This window comes from Somniosus microcephalus, chromosome 3 (genome assembly GCF_052327205.1).
Source record: "Somniosus microcephalus isolate GS21.2 chromosome 3, FLI_Smic_1.0, whole genome shotgun sequence".
Lineage (NCBI taxonomy): Eukaryota > Metazoa > Chordata > Chondrichthyes > Squaliformes > Somniosidae > Somniosus > Somniosus microcephalus.
Genome location: NC_140989.1, coordinates 183,163,394 through 183,180,879, shown reverse-complemented (window position 1 = coordinate 183,180,879; position 17,486 = coordinate 183,163,394). Strand labels below are relative to the sequence as shown.

Below are 17,486 nucleotides of genomic sequence, written 5' to 3'. Positions count from 1 at the left end.
ATGATTTAGATATATTGGCAGATATCCGTCAATGTGGATAAATGCAGTGTGATGTATCTGGATAATTCCAGGCATGTGTATGCCACGCAGTGTTACCCACTAAAGGTTGTGGATCAGGAGTAGGACTAGGGGGAGGAGCGGTGGTGACAGTCGATAAAATGTTGGAAGGTCTACAGCCAGTGTTGCGAGGCTGTAGGAAAAGTTAAAAATGTGATGGGGTGTAACGCTAGGGCAACTCATGTAAACAATATTTAGCTGATACAAGGCCTTGGCACAACCTTGTTCAGAATACTGTGTCCAGGTTTGTCTCGTCACATGTTGGAGCAAAATGAGGCCCTGGAGAATGATCAGAGGAGAACCACCAGGATGGGTTTCGACAGCCTTAATACCAAGTCTCTGGGCTCTTCGTTATCAGGATAGGTTCAAGTAATCCCCAATGTCCTGGCCAATATTTATCACTCAACTAACATGACTAAAGCAGATTATCTGGTCATTTATCACATTGCTGTTTGTGGGACCTTGCTGTGCGTAAATTGGCTGCTGCATTTAGTACATTACACCAGTGACTACACTTGAAAAGTGCTTAATTGGCTGTAAAGTGCTTTGGGACATCCTAAGGTTGTGAAAGGCGCTATATAAATGCAAGACTTTCTCTTAATTGAGGCTTTTTGTTGTTCCATTGAAGAAGCGCAGAGTTTGAGGTGACATGATTGAGGATTTTTTTAAAACATGACCGGAATGGATTCTGTTTGGGCAGATAGTTGACTTGAACTAAGTAGGGAGGGGTGAACTAGGGGACATCCATGTAAAATACAAAAACAGATTGAGGTTAGTGTTGTGTCCGTGTGTTGATAGAGACACTGAAGATAGGAGTTGGTTTCACAGGTGTTTACTAAACAAAGTCTGGAGGGGAACTAACTGATACAACACAATATACAGGCTTATATAGCCCGAGTGGCCATTACCGGCATTACAGTACACATGGGGCTCTTAAAGGCACATACACTAAAATTCCTCCCCTTTTAGCCAACCAGTACATAATATTTTAAGTAATCATTAATTACATGTTACAAGAAAAATAATCTACACATTGCTGCCGTTAATTAATTATAAGTCAGTCTCTCTGGAGGCTTCCTGACTCGGTCCGGATAACGCCTCGGTGTAGTAGTTTCTGGCGGCGTAGTAGGTTCTTTTGGCAAGGCTGATTCGGCTTGAATGCCAGTGTCAGGTTCATCGGGTTCCAGTATCACCGGATCGGAGGTAGATATGGGTATCTCTACTTCATCATTAGGCGTATAGAGTTGTGGTGTAGGTTGTCCCTTTTCGGATGACTCTATGATTTGGTCAGCATGGCGCCTTATTATGCTTTCTCCGATGTCTACGGTATACATCAGCGGTCCTAGTTGTGTGCAGATAGTTCCAGGCTGCCATTTCTCGGTACGGTAGTCCCGGGCCAAAACTTGTTGACCTATCTGGAAGGTTCTAGTTGGCCTTTCATTCATGCCTTGACATTGCCGGTTCTCCACGTCCCTTCTGATGTTTGGCTTGATCAAATCCAGCCGGCATCTTAGGTTTCTATTGAAGAACATCATGGCGGGAGTTTGGTTTGTAACCATATGTGTTGCATTCCTGTATGCGAACAAGAAGTTATCCACCTTGTGCTGAAGTTTTATGTCTTCATTACCCATGGCCTTTATGGCCTTCTTGAAGGTCTGGACAAACCTTTCAGCCAATCCATTGGTGGCGGGATGGTATGGGGCGGACGTGTAGTGCTTAACCCCATTGTTTTTTTAAGAACTTCCTGAATTCTTCGGACACAAATTGCGGTCCATTATCAGAACAGATCTGTTCCGGCAGCCCATTCCTGGTAAATATGGTCCTTAATACTGTGATGGTTTTTTCCGTGGTGGTGGAGGACATCTTTATTACCTCCGGTCACTTGGAGTGTGCATCAACCGCGATTAAGAACATTGAGTCCATAAATGGACCAGCAAAGTCGATGTGTACCCTTTGCCAGGGAGATGAGGGCCACTCCCATGGATGTAGAGGGGCTTGTGGTGAAGCGTTTTGGACCTTCTGGCATCCTAGGCAGCTCTTGGTCATTTCTTCGATGTCTCCATCGATACCTGGCCACCATACAAACGCCCTGGCTAGGTTCTTCATTTTCACTCCACCCAGATGCCCCTCATGAAGCTCCTTTAGAACTTTATCCTGGAGTTTGGGTGGAATCACCACTCTGGATCCACACATCAAGGTTCCTCGGCACACTGACAGCTGTTCTCTTCTTTGCGAGAATGCTGGCAACAGTGGTTCGCCATGTGCTGGCCATCCCTTCACTGTTAAATCGTAGATTCGTGAGAGAGTCGGGTCATTTCTAGTTTCCCTTTCAATGGCAGAATTTGTTACTGGTAGACATTCGACTATGGTTGAGTGGAAAATCTCCACTGGGTCTACGGTAGGTGCTTCTTCTACCGTTGGCAACGGTAGGCGCGATAACCCGTCAGCATTCCCATGCTGTTTTGACCCTTTGTATTCTATGTTGTATTGGTGTGCCCCTAGAAAAAGGGACCACCTCTGTAGCCTTTGCGCTGTCATAATGGGAACACCCTTTTTAGGGTTGAATATGGAGATGAGGGGTTGATGGTCAGTCAACAAGGTAAATTTTTGTCCGTGTAGGTAATGGTTGAATTTCTTCACTCCCCATACCAGGCTGAGTGCTTCCCTGTCGATTTGGGCATAGTTACGCTCAGCTGAGTTCAATGAGCGTGACGCAAAAGCTATCGGCCGTTCCGAGCCATGAGGGAATTTATGCGATAATACTGCTCCTACGCCGTAAGGGGATGCATCGCACGCCAGTCTGATTGGCAGTGATGGGTTGTAATGAGCCAAAACTTTTTTGGATGTGATTAAGTCTTTGCATTTATGGAAGGCACGTTTACAGTCTTCGCTCCATTTCCAATTTACTCCTGTTTGTAGCCTTTTTTGTGTTCCTTCACTTAGGAGACCACAGACGAATTTGTCTCGTAGAGAATCTGCCAGTCCTGCCCCGAATTGGCAGTGTAGGGTATCAACAATCTCCTTAAAATTCTTGTCCATCGGTTCGGCTGGAGTGATTACGTTTCGTAACAGCGTGTATGTCTTTGCGCCCATTAGATTTAGAAGTACTGATGCTTTTTTTTCATCTTCTATTCCATTTGCAGTGCAATATACCTCCACTCTTTCCACATATGTGGTCCAATCCTCTATCTTGTTATCAAAAGCATCAATATTGCCAGACTTAGGCATCCTAGAAAAAAAATGGCGCTTCCCGCGCTTTTCTTTCTTTTCTGCAGAAAAGATATGGCGCTTCCTGCGCTTCCCCGCCACTGCTGCCGATGACCCCGTGGTTTCCGTTCTTTTTATTTATTTATTTATAGTTGGAGACTCGTTCCCGCCGGACTCTCTCTCTAGGTCTGAACGCCGACCTGCTTGCAGCGCCGGCCAGCTCCCGAGTGCTCCCTCCCCGTCTGTTACTGCTTGCCTCCGCTTTCGCAGCTTGGCCTAGCTGCAGAGCCAGCTGCTGGAGTCCCAGCCCGATGCCCAGGAAGGATTATTGCAGTACCTGCCACCAGCTTGGCTAGCTGGTGAAACCACAGCTTTTTCTTTTTCTTGATTTCTTTTCAACTTTGGACGCCAGAGGAATCGATGTCCTTGAGGTGCTGCCGAATTGCAGGTAAGTCCGTTTCCAATTCGTCGCCACTGTTGTGTCCGTGTGTTGATAGAGACACTGAAGATAGGAGTTGGTTTCACAGGTGTTTACTAAACAAAGTCTGGAGGGGAACTAACTGATACAACACAATATACAGGCTTATATAGCCCGAGTGGCCATTACCGGCATTACAGTACACATGGGGCTCTTAAAGGCACATACACTACAGTTAGCTGCCAAAATGTATGTCTTTTCATAGTCACTGACCTTCCAAAGATGTGAGACACGTTTGGATTCACTGCAGCCCTTCAAAAGGGAACTGGACGCGTTGCTGAAAATCAAGAATGTCTCCAGTTATAGAAAGGTGGTTGGGGTAGCTGTACTATTTTTTTGTGGTGGGGGACTTTTTTGCCTTTTTTTCCCAGAGATTGCATGAGTGGGCAGGTGGATAGATGGTGCATGTGAACCCTATACACCATGCCTGGATGCTTCAGGCTTGATGGATCAGATGGGATTTTCCGGCCGCCTTTCATGTGTTCATACTTCAAAACCCTTTTTACCAGGACTGTGGCTATCCTGCGGGACAATATTGAAGTCAGCTTGGAGTCCATCTGTAAGGTGTCAATGTGAAGGAATCGTTACTCCTTCACTCAGCATTACTAGTTAGTCCTATCTACAGAAGAGATTATGCTTTGTAAATATGTAGTTAAGGTAGGCTTAATAATGAACTGCCCACTCCCATTTTGTTCTCGTATACTCCAATATTCCACACTGTCTCCAGGTAAACAAATAAAGGAAGGATTTGGATGGTCTATCTTCTGGTATTCTATATTCCTTGTTGAAGTTCAGCACCTCACCACCTTACCTTGGTGCTTCACTCTGACTTAGAGCTTGAAATGTCGTATGTTCTGCTACATAAGAACATAAGAACATAAGAAATAGGAGCAGGAGTAGACCAATCGGCCCCTCGAGCCTGCTCCGCCATTTAATAAGATCATGGCTGATCTGATCCTAACCGCCAATCTACTATCACAGAACCATCTCCTGAATCTAACAGAATTAGACACACGAAATAGGAGCAGGATCAGGCTACACGGCCCCTGGGCCCGCTCCGCTACCCACAGGGCCATGACCGATCCGAACCTAGATTCATGTCCAAATTCCTGCCCGCTCCCCGTAACCCTTAATTCCCTTTACTTCTAGGAAACTGTCTATTTCTGTTTTAAATTTATGTAATGATGTAGCTTCTACAGCTTTTTGGGGCAGCATATTCCACGGACCTACCACCCTCTGAGTGAAGTAGTTCCTCCTCATCTCAGTTTTGGAAGAGCAGCCCCTTATTCTAAGACTATGCCCCCTAGTTCTAGTTTCACCCATCATCGGTAACATCTTCCCGCATCCACCCGATCCAACCCCTTCACAATCTTATATGTTTCAATAAGATCACCTCTCATTCTTCTGAACTCCAATGAGTAGAGTCCCAATCTACTCAACCTCTCCTCATATGTCCATCCCCTCATCTCCGGGATTAACCGAGTGAACCTTCTTTGTACTGACTCGAGAGCAAGTGTGTCTTCTTAAGTACGGACACCAAAATTGTATGCAGTATTCCAGGTGCGGTCTCACCAATACCTTGTACAACTGAAGCAATACCTCCCTATTTTTATATTCTATCCCCCTAGCAATGAAAGCCAACATTCCATTGGCCTTCTTAATCACTTGCTGCACCTGCATACTAACCTTTTGAGTTTTGTGCACCAGGACCCCCAGATCCCTTTGTACTTCTGTACTTTCCAGCTTCTTGCCATTAAGATAATAGCTTGCTCTACGATTTTTCCTGCCAAAGTGCATAACCTCACACTTTCCAGTATTGTATTCCATCTGCCAAATCTCTGCCCACTTACTTAGCCTGTCTATGTCCCCTTGCAGGTTTTTTATGTCCTCCCCACTCACTACTTTCCCTCCCATCTTAGTATCATCTGCAAACTTTGATATGTTACACTCAGTCCCCTCCTCCAAATCGTTAATATAGATTGTAAAGAGTTGGGGACCCAGCACTGACCCCTGCGGAACACCACTAGTTACTGATTGCCAGTCTGAGAATGAACCATTTATCCCAACTCTCTGCCTTCTGTTAGATAGCCAATCCTCTATCCATGCCAGAATATTACCCCCAATCCCGTGATTTTTTATCTTAAGCAATAATCTTTTCTGTGGCACCTTGTCAAATGCCTTTTGGAAGTCTAAATACACTACGTCCACTGGTTCCCCTTTATCTACCCTATATGTTACTTCCTCAAAGAACTCCAGCAAATTTGTCAAACATGACTTCCCCTTCATAAAACCATGCTGACTTTGTCCTATTAAATGATGATTATCCAAATGTCCTGTTACTGTCTCCTTAATAATGGACTCCAAAATTTTACCTACCACAGATGTTAGGCTAACCGGTCTATAGTTTACAGCCTTCTGCCTACTGCCCTTTTTAAATATGGGTGTTACATTAGCAGTTTTCCAGTCTGCCGGGACCTTTGCTGAGTCCAGGGAGTTTTGGAAAATTATTACCAATGCATCCACAATCCCTACCGCCACTTCCCTCAAGACCCTAGGATGTAAGCCATCAGGTCCAGGTGATTTATCCGCCTTGAGTCCCATTATTTTACCGAGTACCAGTTCCTTAGTGATTTTGATCGTGTTTAGCTCCTCCCCCCCTATAGCCCCCTGTTTGTCCAGTGTTGGGATATTCTTAGTGTCTTCTACTGTAAAGACTGATGTAAAATATTCATTCAGTGTTTTTGCCATCTCCATATTTCCCACCATTAATTTCCCGGTCTCATCCTCTAAGGGACCAACATTTAGTTTAGCCACCCTTTTTCTTTTTATATAACTATAAAAACTCTTACTATCTGTTTTTATATTTTTTGCTAATTTACTTTCATAATCTATCTTCCCTTTCTTAATCAATCTTTTTGTTATTTTTTGCTGTCTTTTAAAGTTTTCCCAATCCTCTATCCTCCCACTAGATTTGGCTACCTTATATGCCCTTGTTTTTAGTCGAATACTATCCTTAATTTCTTTACTTAGCCACGGATGGCTGTCTTTTCTTTTACACCCTTTTCTTCTCAGTGGAATATATATTTTTTGGAAGTTGTAAAATAACTCCTTAAATGTACACCACTGATCATGTATCGTCGTACCCTTTAATCTATTTTCCCAATCCACTCTACTCAATTCCGCTCTCATACCTTCATAGTCTCCTTTATTCAAGCTTAGCACGCTTGTTTGAGACCCAAACTTCTCGCCCTCTAATTGAATATGGAATTCAACCATGTTATGGTCACTCATTCCAAGGGGATCCTTTACTAGGACATTTTTAATTAATCCCGTCTCGTTACACAGGACCAGATCTAAGGTTGCTTGCCCCCTGGTCGGTTCAGTTACATACTGCTCAAGAAACCCATCCCTAATACACTCAATGAACTCATCCTCAAGGCAGCCCTGCCCAATTTGATTTGTCCAATTAATATGATAGTTAAAATCCCCCATAATTATAGATGTTCCCTTATTACAAGCCTCAACTATTTCCTGATTGATACTCCGTCCAACAGAGTTGCCACTGTTCGGAGGCCTATAGACTACGCCCACTAGTGTTTTTTTCCCCTTATTATTCCTTACCTCCACCCAAACTGTTTCATTATCCTGATCTTTTGACCCAATATCATTTCTCTATTAGTGATTCCTTCCTTTATTAACATAGCCACCCCACCTCCCCTTCCTTCCTGCCTGTCCTTCCTGATTGTTAAATAACCTGGTATGTTTAATTCCCAGGCATTGTCACCCTGCAGCCATGTGTCTGTAATGGCCACAAGATCATACCCATATGTAGTTATTTGTGCCATTAACTCGTCTATTTTGTTACGAATGCTACGTGCATTCAGATAGATAACTTTCAAATATGTTTTGTGACACTTAGTTCCTGCTTTTGCCCTTTTTATTACTTTACCTTTTACTCCATACCTTCTGCCCCTTCCTGACACGCTCTGGTTTTTAATTTCCCCACTGCTACCTAAGTCTATGACCTTCTCTGTTGTCATTTTTATTCTTTGCTCTCTAGGAACCTCCCCCCCACTAGTTAGTTTAAAGCCCTCTCTACAGCCCTAGTTATATGATCCGCCAGGACTCTAGTCCAGCACTGGCCAAGTGAAGCCCGTCCCAACGGAACAGCTCCCTCCTGCCCCAGTACTGGTGCCAGTGCCCCAGGAAGCAAAACCCATTTCTCCCACACCAGTCTTTGAGCCACGCATTTAACTCTCTAATTTTATTTGTCCTAGCCAAATTCGCTCATGGCTCAGGTAATAATCCTACCCTTGAGGTTCTGTTTTTTAATTTGACCCCTAGCTGCTCATACTCCTTTAACAGAACCGGCTTCCTAGTCCTATCTACGTCGTTTGTACTAACATGGACCACGACAACTGGATCCACCCCCTCCCACTGCAAGTTTCTTTCCAGCCCAGAGGAGATGTCCTTAACCCTGGCACTGGGTAGGCAACACAGCCTTCGGGACTCTCGCTCTCGGCTGCAGAGAACTCTATCTATCCCCCTCATAATACTATCCCCTACCACTACAACACTTCTAGTTACTCCCCCCTCTTGAATGGCCCCCCATTCCACGGTGCTGTGGCCAGGTTGCTCATCCTCCCTGCAGTCCCTGCTCCCGTCCCCACAGGGAGTAAGAACCTCGAACCTGCTGGACAAGAGCAAGGGCTGCGGCTCCTCCAGCTCTACCTCCTGGATCCCCGTACCTGCCTCACTCGTCGTCACACCGTCCTGTCCCTGACCATGGGCTATATCTGAATTAATTAACTTCATAGGTGTGACCACCTCCTGATACACAGAGTCCAGGTACTTCTCCCCCTCCCTGATGTGTCGCAGTGTCTGAAGCTCAGACTCCAGCTCATCAACACGGAGCTGGAGTTCCTGTAGCAGCAGACACTTGTCACAGATGTAATCACCGTGAGCCTCAATGGGGTTCACCGGCTCTCGCATCTCGCAACAGTAACACATCACCTGCTCCATTCTATGTAATTAATTAAATTTTTTATTGTTAGTTATGGACACCCTCTGCCCGATTATAGATGCTAGTATCCCCTTTAATTAATTGGATTTAATTTAAATCAATCCCTCTAATTACACCAGTTAAATGGTTTACCAACAGTCACTCTGCACCAGAAAGGCATTATTAACTACAACCCACAGCGTTAAAGTTTGAAAAGAGCACCTAACACCCCACTTACCCTAACTCACACACTTACCCAAACTCACAGCACTCTCTGCTGACTCGCACTCAGTGCTTGCTCGCACTAGCCTGGTCATTTTATACTGTTTGTTTGTTTACAGCCAAATGAGTCACCCCTGCTGATTGGAGTATTGCATCCAGTTCTGGTCACCACACTTTAGGAAGGATGTGAAGGCCCTTGAGAGAGTGCAGAGGAGATTTACCAGAATGGTTCCGGAGATTGGGGGGATCTTAGCTACAAGGACAGGTTGGAGAAGCTGGATTTGTTTTCATTAGAGCAAAGGAGGTTGAGGAGTGATTTGATAGAGGTGTACAAGATTATGATGGGTTTGGATAGGCTAGACGGGGAAAGGCTGTTCCCACTAGTTGATGGTACAAGGACTAAGGGACACAGATTTAATGTTTTGGGCAAGAGATTCAGGGGGGACGTGAGGAAAAACATTTTTACGCAGCGAGTGCCGACGGAAGTGGTGGAAGTGGACACACAATGTTTTCAAGGGGAGACTGGATAGGCACTTGAGGGAAATAAACTTGCAGGGCTACGGGGATAGAGTGGGGGAATGGGACTGACTGGATTGCTCTGCAGAGAGCTGGCACGGACTCGATGGGATGATTGGCCTCCTTCTGTGCCGTTATGACTCTGACTCTATGGCATTATTTCTCACTGTAGTTATTCACCTTGTACTGATGTAATTCGGCATTTACAAAAACACACTGCATATTTGTAAGAATTTCAGGACTACACAGGGTAACCAAATAAATGGGTCACTTCTTGTGTGATATTCCCGTATCTGGTGGATAAACTCCAGTAAATAAATACGGATAATACTACTGGAGTCTGGTGGACCAAGCTGATCATCGGATCACACTTTGTGCAGTAGCAAGAGCAAATTCAAAGATGAAGGCTTCATTAAATTAAAATTAATTATGTCATGTGACATGGTGATATTAGCAATGGCGTATGGCCTATAATAGCCTTAGCAATGGCGTATGACCTATGGTGATCTTAGCAATAGCGTATGGCCTACAGTGACCTTAGCAATGGCGTATGACCTATGGTGATCTTAGCAATGGCGTATGGCCTACAGTGATCTTAGCAATGGCACACAGCCTACTAGAACATCCTTGTTTCAGCAATCAGCAAGATACCATGGAACTAACTCGTATGCAACTTTATTTCAGGTTTACGAGTGCCTTGGTGTACCAAGGGCTTGTCATGCGTTTGGGAACTCTGGGAGGAAACATTTACCTTGATTTCTTCATCTCAGGAGCTGTGGAGATCCCGGCAGCAATCCTCATCCTTTCAGTGATTGAGCGGATTGGACGGCGCCTTCCCTTTGCGGCAGGTGGTCTGCTGTCGGGGGCCTCCTGTTTGATAGCGGCGTTCATACCCGAGAGTAAGTACCACACTGGGATTCTAATCCAGTCCCAGACTAATAAACGTAATCAACTGTCTGCCATGTAATTAGAATAGAATAGAATCATACTGCACAGAAGGAGGCCATTCGGCCCATTGTGCCTGTGCCGGCTCTTTGAAAGAGCTCTCCAATTAGCCCCACTCCCTCGCTCTTTCCCCATAGCCCTGCAAATGTTTCCATTTCAAGTATTTATCCAATTCCCTTTTGAAAGTTGCTATTGAATCTACTTCCACCACCCTTTCAGACAGTGCATTCCAGATCATCATAACTTGGAGTAAAACATTTCTCCACATCTCCCCTCTGGTTCTTTTGCCAATTATCTTAAATCTATTGTCCTCTGGTTAAGGACCCTCCTGCCAGCAGAAACAATTTCTCCCTATCTACTCCATCAAAACCCCTCATAATTTTGAACAACTTTATTAAATCTCCCCTTAATCTTCTCTGCTCTAAAGAGAACAATTCCAGTTTCTCCAGTCTCTTCACATAACTCAAGTCTTTCATCCCTGGTACCATTCTGGTAGAGTACTTGATGAGAACGTGATGTATACTTGATCCTGGTGACATGAGTGAGATGGTGCAATGCACTGCTATAGAACATCAGGTTGGAAGGTCACACATACATTCTCTCAGCGGCCAGTTCCTCTAGTGTGACTGCAGTGAAGCAACGTTTTAAATTGTCCAGATACTTTATCTACTGTTTGGAGAACTTGGCCCCTTTTTGAACTTTGTATGTAATCATCTTAGTGTGGCCAGAATATTGAATGACATTCTATCCACTCAGCATTAAAAGCTGCCCGCCTGTGGAGTGATTCTGCACACAAGTGTCTGTCCAAGCTCACATGAGCACAGCTCCTTCACCACTCAGATTACTGTGACCTGCACCAACTCGTGCTGGCTACACACCACACTGCACACGTACCAGACTGGGACCAGTATCTGTGGGTTTCGATGACCCAAATAGTAATTGCAAGTCTTGCAGAATTATAACGAGTTAATTTAAAATCTCCCAGCAAATGTAATTAATTAAAAATGATTACCTGGTAATTTGAATGTGAATATTGATAATTGTACTTTTATTTATTTTTCCAATTCAGATATCAGTTGGCTGGCAACGGCAATAGCCTTTGTGGGTAAACTTGGAATCACTATAACCTTCGAAATGGTGGTATTTGTAAATGCTGAATTATACCCAACATTTATAAGGTGCGTGCTGAATAGAAATTATTCTCTACATGAAAACAGCAGTCCTTTTAATGAATCTTTTAATTAAATTATAGTTCTAATTCAGTTAGATTATACTGAGCATCTGTCTAAGTGACCCATTCTCTTGAACTGTATCATAAAGGTGAAACCTGATATGCTGGAAGTATTTAGTGCTCGTGAAATGGAAAAGCTACTTTGTGTGGAGGTAAAGGTGCATTTATCTTTACAGGAATCTTGGTGTTTCAGTGTGCTCATCGCTGTGTGACATCGGAGGGATTGCCGCCCCATTCATTGTGTACAGACTGGCAGATGTCTGGGCGGGAATGCCTCTTGTGGTTTTTGGTGAGGATCTTGTATTGCGTGCAATGCATTTAACTAGTTTAATGCTGTGCTTTTATCATTTGCTGATACAACAAGACGCACAACTACATCTCCAAATATAATGATTGCAATTCTCCAGAGTCCCAACATGTCCACAATGGGCAAAGCAAGTTCAGATTTCACGTTCACTAAAAAGCAAACACGTCACTGTCTCTAAAAGTTCCCATTCTCAAGAAAAGGACCAATCACATCCCTCTATTCCTCCTCCAAGTCCTTCCAGTGGTCATGTTGATTCCTCCTCCACCTCACTACATACCCTTAACAATAACATCTGTCTCATAGAAACGTGCACAATTGAATTCTGGGGGGGAAAAATGACAAAACTTACCATCAATCTTAACCTTCCCATCTTTCAATAACCAAGGTAAGTTTTGGCTACCCAGGCCTGTCCCCTCTCAGGAACCTCAAGCTTGCGTGTGTTGTCTCATTCACCTAGTTGAATTTTTTTGAGGTGGTCACTGGCATGGTGGACAGAGGAGTGTCTATGGCTGTTGTTTATGTGGTCTTCCAGCAGGCATTTCATAAAGTTAATGAGATTATTAACAAATATAAAGGAATTGGAGGCAACCTTGTGACATGTGTGGTAATTTGTTGCGAGGAAGGAGACAGAGTAGGCATGCAGGGAATGTACTCGATTGGTGGGATGTGACAAGTAGTGATCTCCAGGGATCTGGAATGGCGCCTCAACTTTTCATCATGTAGATCAATGATTTAGATGAAGGAATAGTGAGTTGTCTATCCAAGTTTGCAGATGACGTTAACTTGGAAGGCACAGTAAGTTGTGTAGATGGGAGCAGGAAGTTACAAAGGGACATAGAAAGCCTAAGTGAATGAGCAAAACTGTGGCAGATGGAGTTCCATGTGGAAGTGCAAGGTCATCTGTCTTGTTTTGCACACTTTGTACAAAACTAATAAATTGCAGGACGACGGAGTACTACAGTTTAAACTCTTTTATGAAGCATCAGGTCTGTGATCTCAATCATACAGCACAGTGGGGATAAGATGGAGTTAGGACTCCTAGCCTGGGTCTTCAAAACAATAGCAGTCCTTACAGATGCCTGCAGGCCAATGACAACTCAGCATGTGATCACATGTGAATCTAAGGTATTCCTTACAGATGCCTGTGGGCCAATGATAATTCAATATGCAAATGTTACATCCCCTTTCTTTTAAAAGAAAAATGTTATGCATTACTTTTAAACCTTTCTTCTACCTAATGTTCTCGGTAGCATAAACATCTAAGTAAACTTAGCATTTAACTAGCACTGAAAACATCTCAACGTTTCAATAACGATGTACAGTATTTTTTGTTTAGGGCAGCGATCCGCCTACACCCTTGGACAGTTCACAAGCCAAGGATAACTCTAGGCTTGACCTCTCGTCCCAACCTTGTGTGGTATGGAACTGAGCATGCTCCTGAATTGGTTAACAATTCAGGTTCAGGTTTAGGTTCAGGTAAGTATGATGTGTTTTGTGTATTGCTCTGTTCATCACACTCTGTTGAACTGATCCTCTCGTCGGAATGACGGTGTTGTTCCTTGGTGTTCAGGAGGTGCCTGCGATTGCGGCGGTACACCTGTCCTTCTGGGGTGCGGACGTGATACAATCGCTCAGCATCAGCTGGCTGGATGACGACTGTTGGCTTCCAGTAGTCATGCTCCTGGATTCTGACAGATTCTCCATTGTGCAGCGGCGGCAGTAGTCTAGCTGACCTGTCATAGTACCTCTTTTGGTGTTGCTGTCTCTGTACACGTTTTGCATGCACTTGCTTGCAGCTCACGACCTCTGGCTGTAGCTGCTGGTTGGTGCTTGGAAGGATTGAGCGAAGTCTGCGGCTCATCAACAGCTGTGCTGGTGACTTGAAGTTGTCAACCGGAGTGTTGCGGTACTCAAGGAGACTGATGTAGGGGTCTCTTTTGTCTGCTTTGGCTTTGTCCATGAGTGTTTTTGCAATCTGGACAGTTTTTTCAGCAAGGCCATTACTTTGAGGGTAATGTGGGCTTGATGTGACATGTGTGAAATCCCATGCCTTGGCAAACGACTCGAACTCTTTTGATTTGTATTGGGGGCCATTGCCTGAGACTAAAGTCTCTACCATGCCATGCCTGGCAAAGGCTGCCTTTAGCTTGTGGATCACAGCTGCAGATGTGGTGCTGTGAAGCTTGTCCAATTCAAAAAATCTGCTTTAGTAATCAACAGTCACTATGTAGTCCTCGTTGTTCCATGTGAACAGATCCGTTGCCGTGACCTGCCAAGGCCTGTCTAGGATACGGTGAGGTATCATGGGCTCTTTGACATTTGATGGGCGGCGTTCTAGACAAATGGAACATTTCCCGTCAATGTCCTCAATGTGTTTGCACATTCCAGGCCAAAACATAATGTCACGTGCTCTTTGTTTGCATTTTTCCATGCCCATATGTCCAGCATGAATTTTTGTCAACATCTCTTCTCTGAGACTGGTAGGAATGATGATTTTCTCCCCTTTGAAGATGATTCTGTTGATTTGTGACAGTTCGTCTCTGTGGTTCCAGAATTCAGATATGCTCTGAGGGCATTTCCGCCTTTCCTCAGGCCATCCTTCATGTATGACTTTGCTCAGCAGTGTGAGTTGTGCATCTTTCTCTGTTCCTGCTTGGATCTCCTTCAGTTTTGAGTCACTCACCGGTAAGCTGTTGTACACCATGTGCACCTGCACATCCATGCCTTCACTGAGGCTGCTGTCCTGGTAGCTAAGAGACTTTCTGGAGAGCGTGTCTGCGACAGGAATGTCTTTGCCTGGACAGTGAATGATTGTGAAGTCGTACTTCTGTAGCTGAAGGAACATTCTCTGTAGCCTTGGTGGGGCTGTGGCTAGTGGTTTCCTCATGATTGACTCGAGGGGCTTGTGGTCGGATTCCACAATGACTTGTCGGCCATAGACGTACTGGTGGAAACACTTACATTCAAACAGAATTGCATATAGCTCTTTCTCGATTTGAGCATAGTTGATTTCACTGTCTGAGAGAGATCTGGAAGCGTAGCTGATGGGCTTTCCTTCTTGCAGTAATACTGCGCCTAGTCCGTACTTTGACATGTCCACTTGTAGTCTGAGCTCTTTGTTGGGGTCGAAGTAGGCAAGAACCGATCCTGGTTCTCTGGTGATTAGGTCTTTCATTTTCTGAAATGCTGTGTCATGTTGTTTGTCCCACAGGAACTCATTGGATTGTTTGAGCAACTGACGCATGGGTGCGTTGATTTCGGAGAGGCTCGGGGCAAACTTGGCTAAGTAGTTAACCATGCCTAGTACTGTCTCTAGCTCTGCGCGGTTCTTCGGCGGCTCCATCTTCTTGATGGCGGAGATTTTCTCTGGATCCGACTTAATGCCATCAGTTGAGAGGCGATGCCCGAAATAACTGATCTCGGTGGATCCGATTATGCTTTTCTCGGGGTTGAGCCGGATACCTTTCTCCCGTGATCTTTGTAGCATCGCAAGGAGGTTCCTGTCATGTTCCTCTCTATTCCTGTCATAGATGAGGATGTCGTCTACGATTGCGACTACTCCGTCGAGGCCTTCATAGGTTTCGTCGATCTTCCGCTGGAATTCATCCTGAGCTGAGATAAGACCAAATGGTAAACGCAGAAATTGGTAGCGTCCAAATGGTGTGTTGAACGTTGTTAGCTTAGATGACTCTTCCGTGAGCTTGATGGTCCAGTATCCTGATCATGCGTCCATTACACTGAAGTAACGTGCTCCCACTAGCTTGGGTGTGATGTCATCTAGCGTTGGTAGAGGGTAGTGAGGGCGTTTGATAGCCTTGTTCAAATCCCTGGGGTCGAGACAGACTCTGAGCTTGCCTGTATGTGGTTTCTCAACCACTACTAACACGTTGACCCACTCTGTCGGTTCTGTTTCCCGGACAATGATTTTTGTCTTCTCCATGCTCTGCAGCTCCTCCTTCAGGCAACTACGTAGAGCAAGGGGTATCCTTCTCGGTGGGCAAACCACAGGGGTTGCTGCTAGGTCAAGGTGAAAAGTGCATTCACCTGGGAATAGTCCGATTCCTTTGAAAACGTCAGCAAACTCCTCCATGACTGTCTGCTTCTCAACTGGTGCTGTCAATGATAGCTTGACGAGGTCCATGTCTAAACATGCCTTTAGACCTAGCACTGGAGGTGCTTGAGTGTCAACAATGTAAAAATCTAACATCATGTCGCTTTCTTTGTACTTGCATTTCATCACGCATGTGCCTTTTACAATGAGCTGCTCACCCCCATAGCCGGTCAGTCTGCATGAGGTGGGCTGTAGCTCACACTCATCCTTCAAGCTGTGATACTCACTCAGAGGAATTACGTTAACCTGAGATCCAGTGTCTAGTTTAAACTTAAGCTCTTTGCCCTGTTTTCCTATCTCAATATCGGCATAGGCTTGCTCAGTCCCTGAAATCTGTTTTTTCTGTGACACAGAATCAATAAACAGTTCCTCTGCATTTGGCTCTTTTAAAAAATTTTATTCATTGATGGGATGTGGGCGTCGCTGGCTGGCTAGGCCTGCATTTAGTGCCCATCCCTAATTGCCCTTGAGAAGATGGTGGTGAGCCGCCTTCTTGAACCGCTGCAGTCCATATGGTGTAGGTACACCCACAATGCTGTTAGGAAGGGAGTTCCAGGATTTTGGCCCAGCGACAGTGAAGGAACGGCGATACAGGTCCAAGTCAGGATGGTGTGTGGCTTGGAGGGGAACTTGTAGGTGGTGATGTTCCCATGCGACTGCTGCCCTTGTCCTTCTAAGTGGTAGAGGTCGCGGGTTTGGAAAGTGCTGTTGAAGGAGCTTTGGTGAGTTGCTGCAGTGCATCTTGTAGATGGTACACACTGCAGCCACAGTGCACCGGTGGTGGAGGGAGTGAATGTTGAAGGTGGTGGATGGAGTGCCAATCAAGCGGGCTGCTTTATCCTGAATGGTGTTGAGCTTCTTGAGTGTTGTTGGAGCTGCACTCATCCAGGCAAGTGGAGAGTATTCCATCACACTCCTGACTTGTGCCTTGTAGATGGTGGAAAGGCTTTGGGGAGTCAGGAGGTGAGACACTCGCCGCAGAATTCCCAGCCTCTGGCCTGCTCTTGTAGCCACAGTATTTATATGGCTGGTCAGTGGTAACCCCCAGGATGTTGATAGTGGGGGATTCAGCGATGGTAATGCCATTGAATGTCAAGGGGAGATGGTTAGAGTCTCACTTGTTGGAGATGGTCATTGCCTGGCACTTGTGTGGTGCGAATGTTACTTGCCACTTGTCAGCCCAAGTCTGAATGTTGTCCAGGTCTTGCTGCATATGGACACGGACTGCGTCAGTATCTGACGAGTCTCGAATGGTGCTGAACAGTGTGCAATCATCAGCGAACATCCCCACTTCTGACCTTATGATGGAGGGAAGGTCATTGATGAAACAGCTGAAGATGGTTGGGCCTAGGACACTGCCCTGAGGAACTCCTGCAGTGATGTCATGTGATTGAGATGAATGACCTCCAA

At 45.1% G+C, this 17,486-nt stretch overlaps 1 protein-coding gene across 3 annotated transcripts in view; it reads left to right on the top strand.

Annotated features, from left to right (window-relative positions):
- LOC147121617 (solute carrier family 22 member 2-like) overlaps positions 1-17,486 on the top strand; it is a 59,860-nt gene that overhangs the window by 28,184 nt on the left and 14,190 nt on the right. For 2 of the 3 annotated variants that reach the window (XM_085981997.1, XM_085981999.1), the window contains exons 7-9: positions 10,167-10,381; positions 11,497-11,605; positions 11,835-11,947. In XM_085981997.1, the coding sequence (XP_085838123.1) occupies positions 10,167-10,381; positions 11,497-11,605; positions 11,835-11,947 (437 nt within the window). The remainder of the gene's footprint in view (positions 1-10,166; positions 10,382-11,496; positions 11,606-11,834; positions 11,948-17,486) is intronic. The other variant, XR_015077584.1, reaches the window with a different exon arrangement.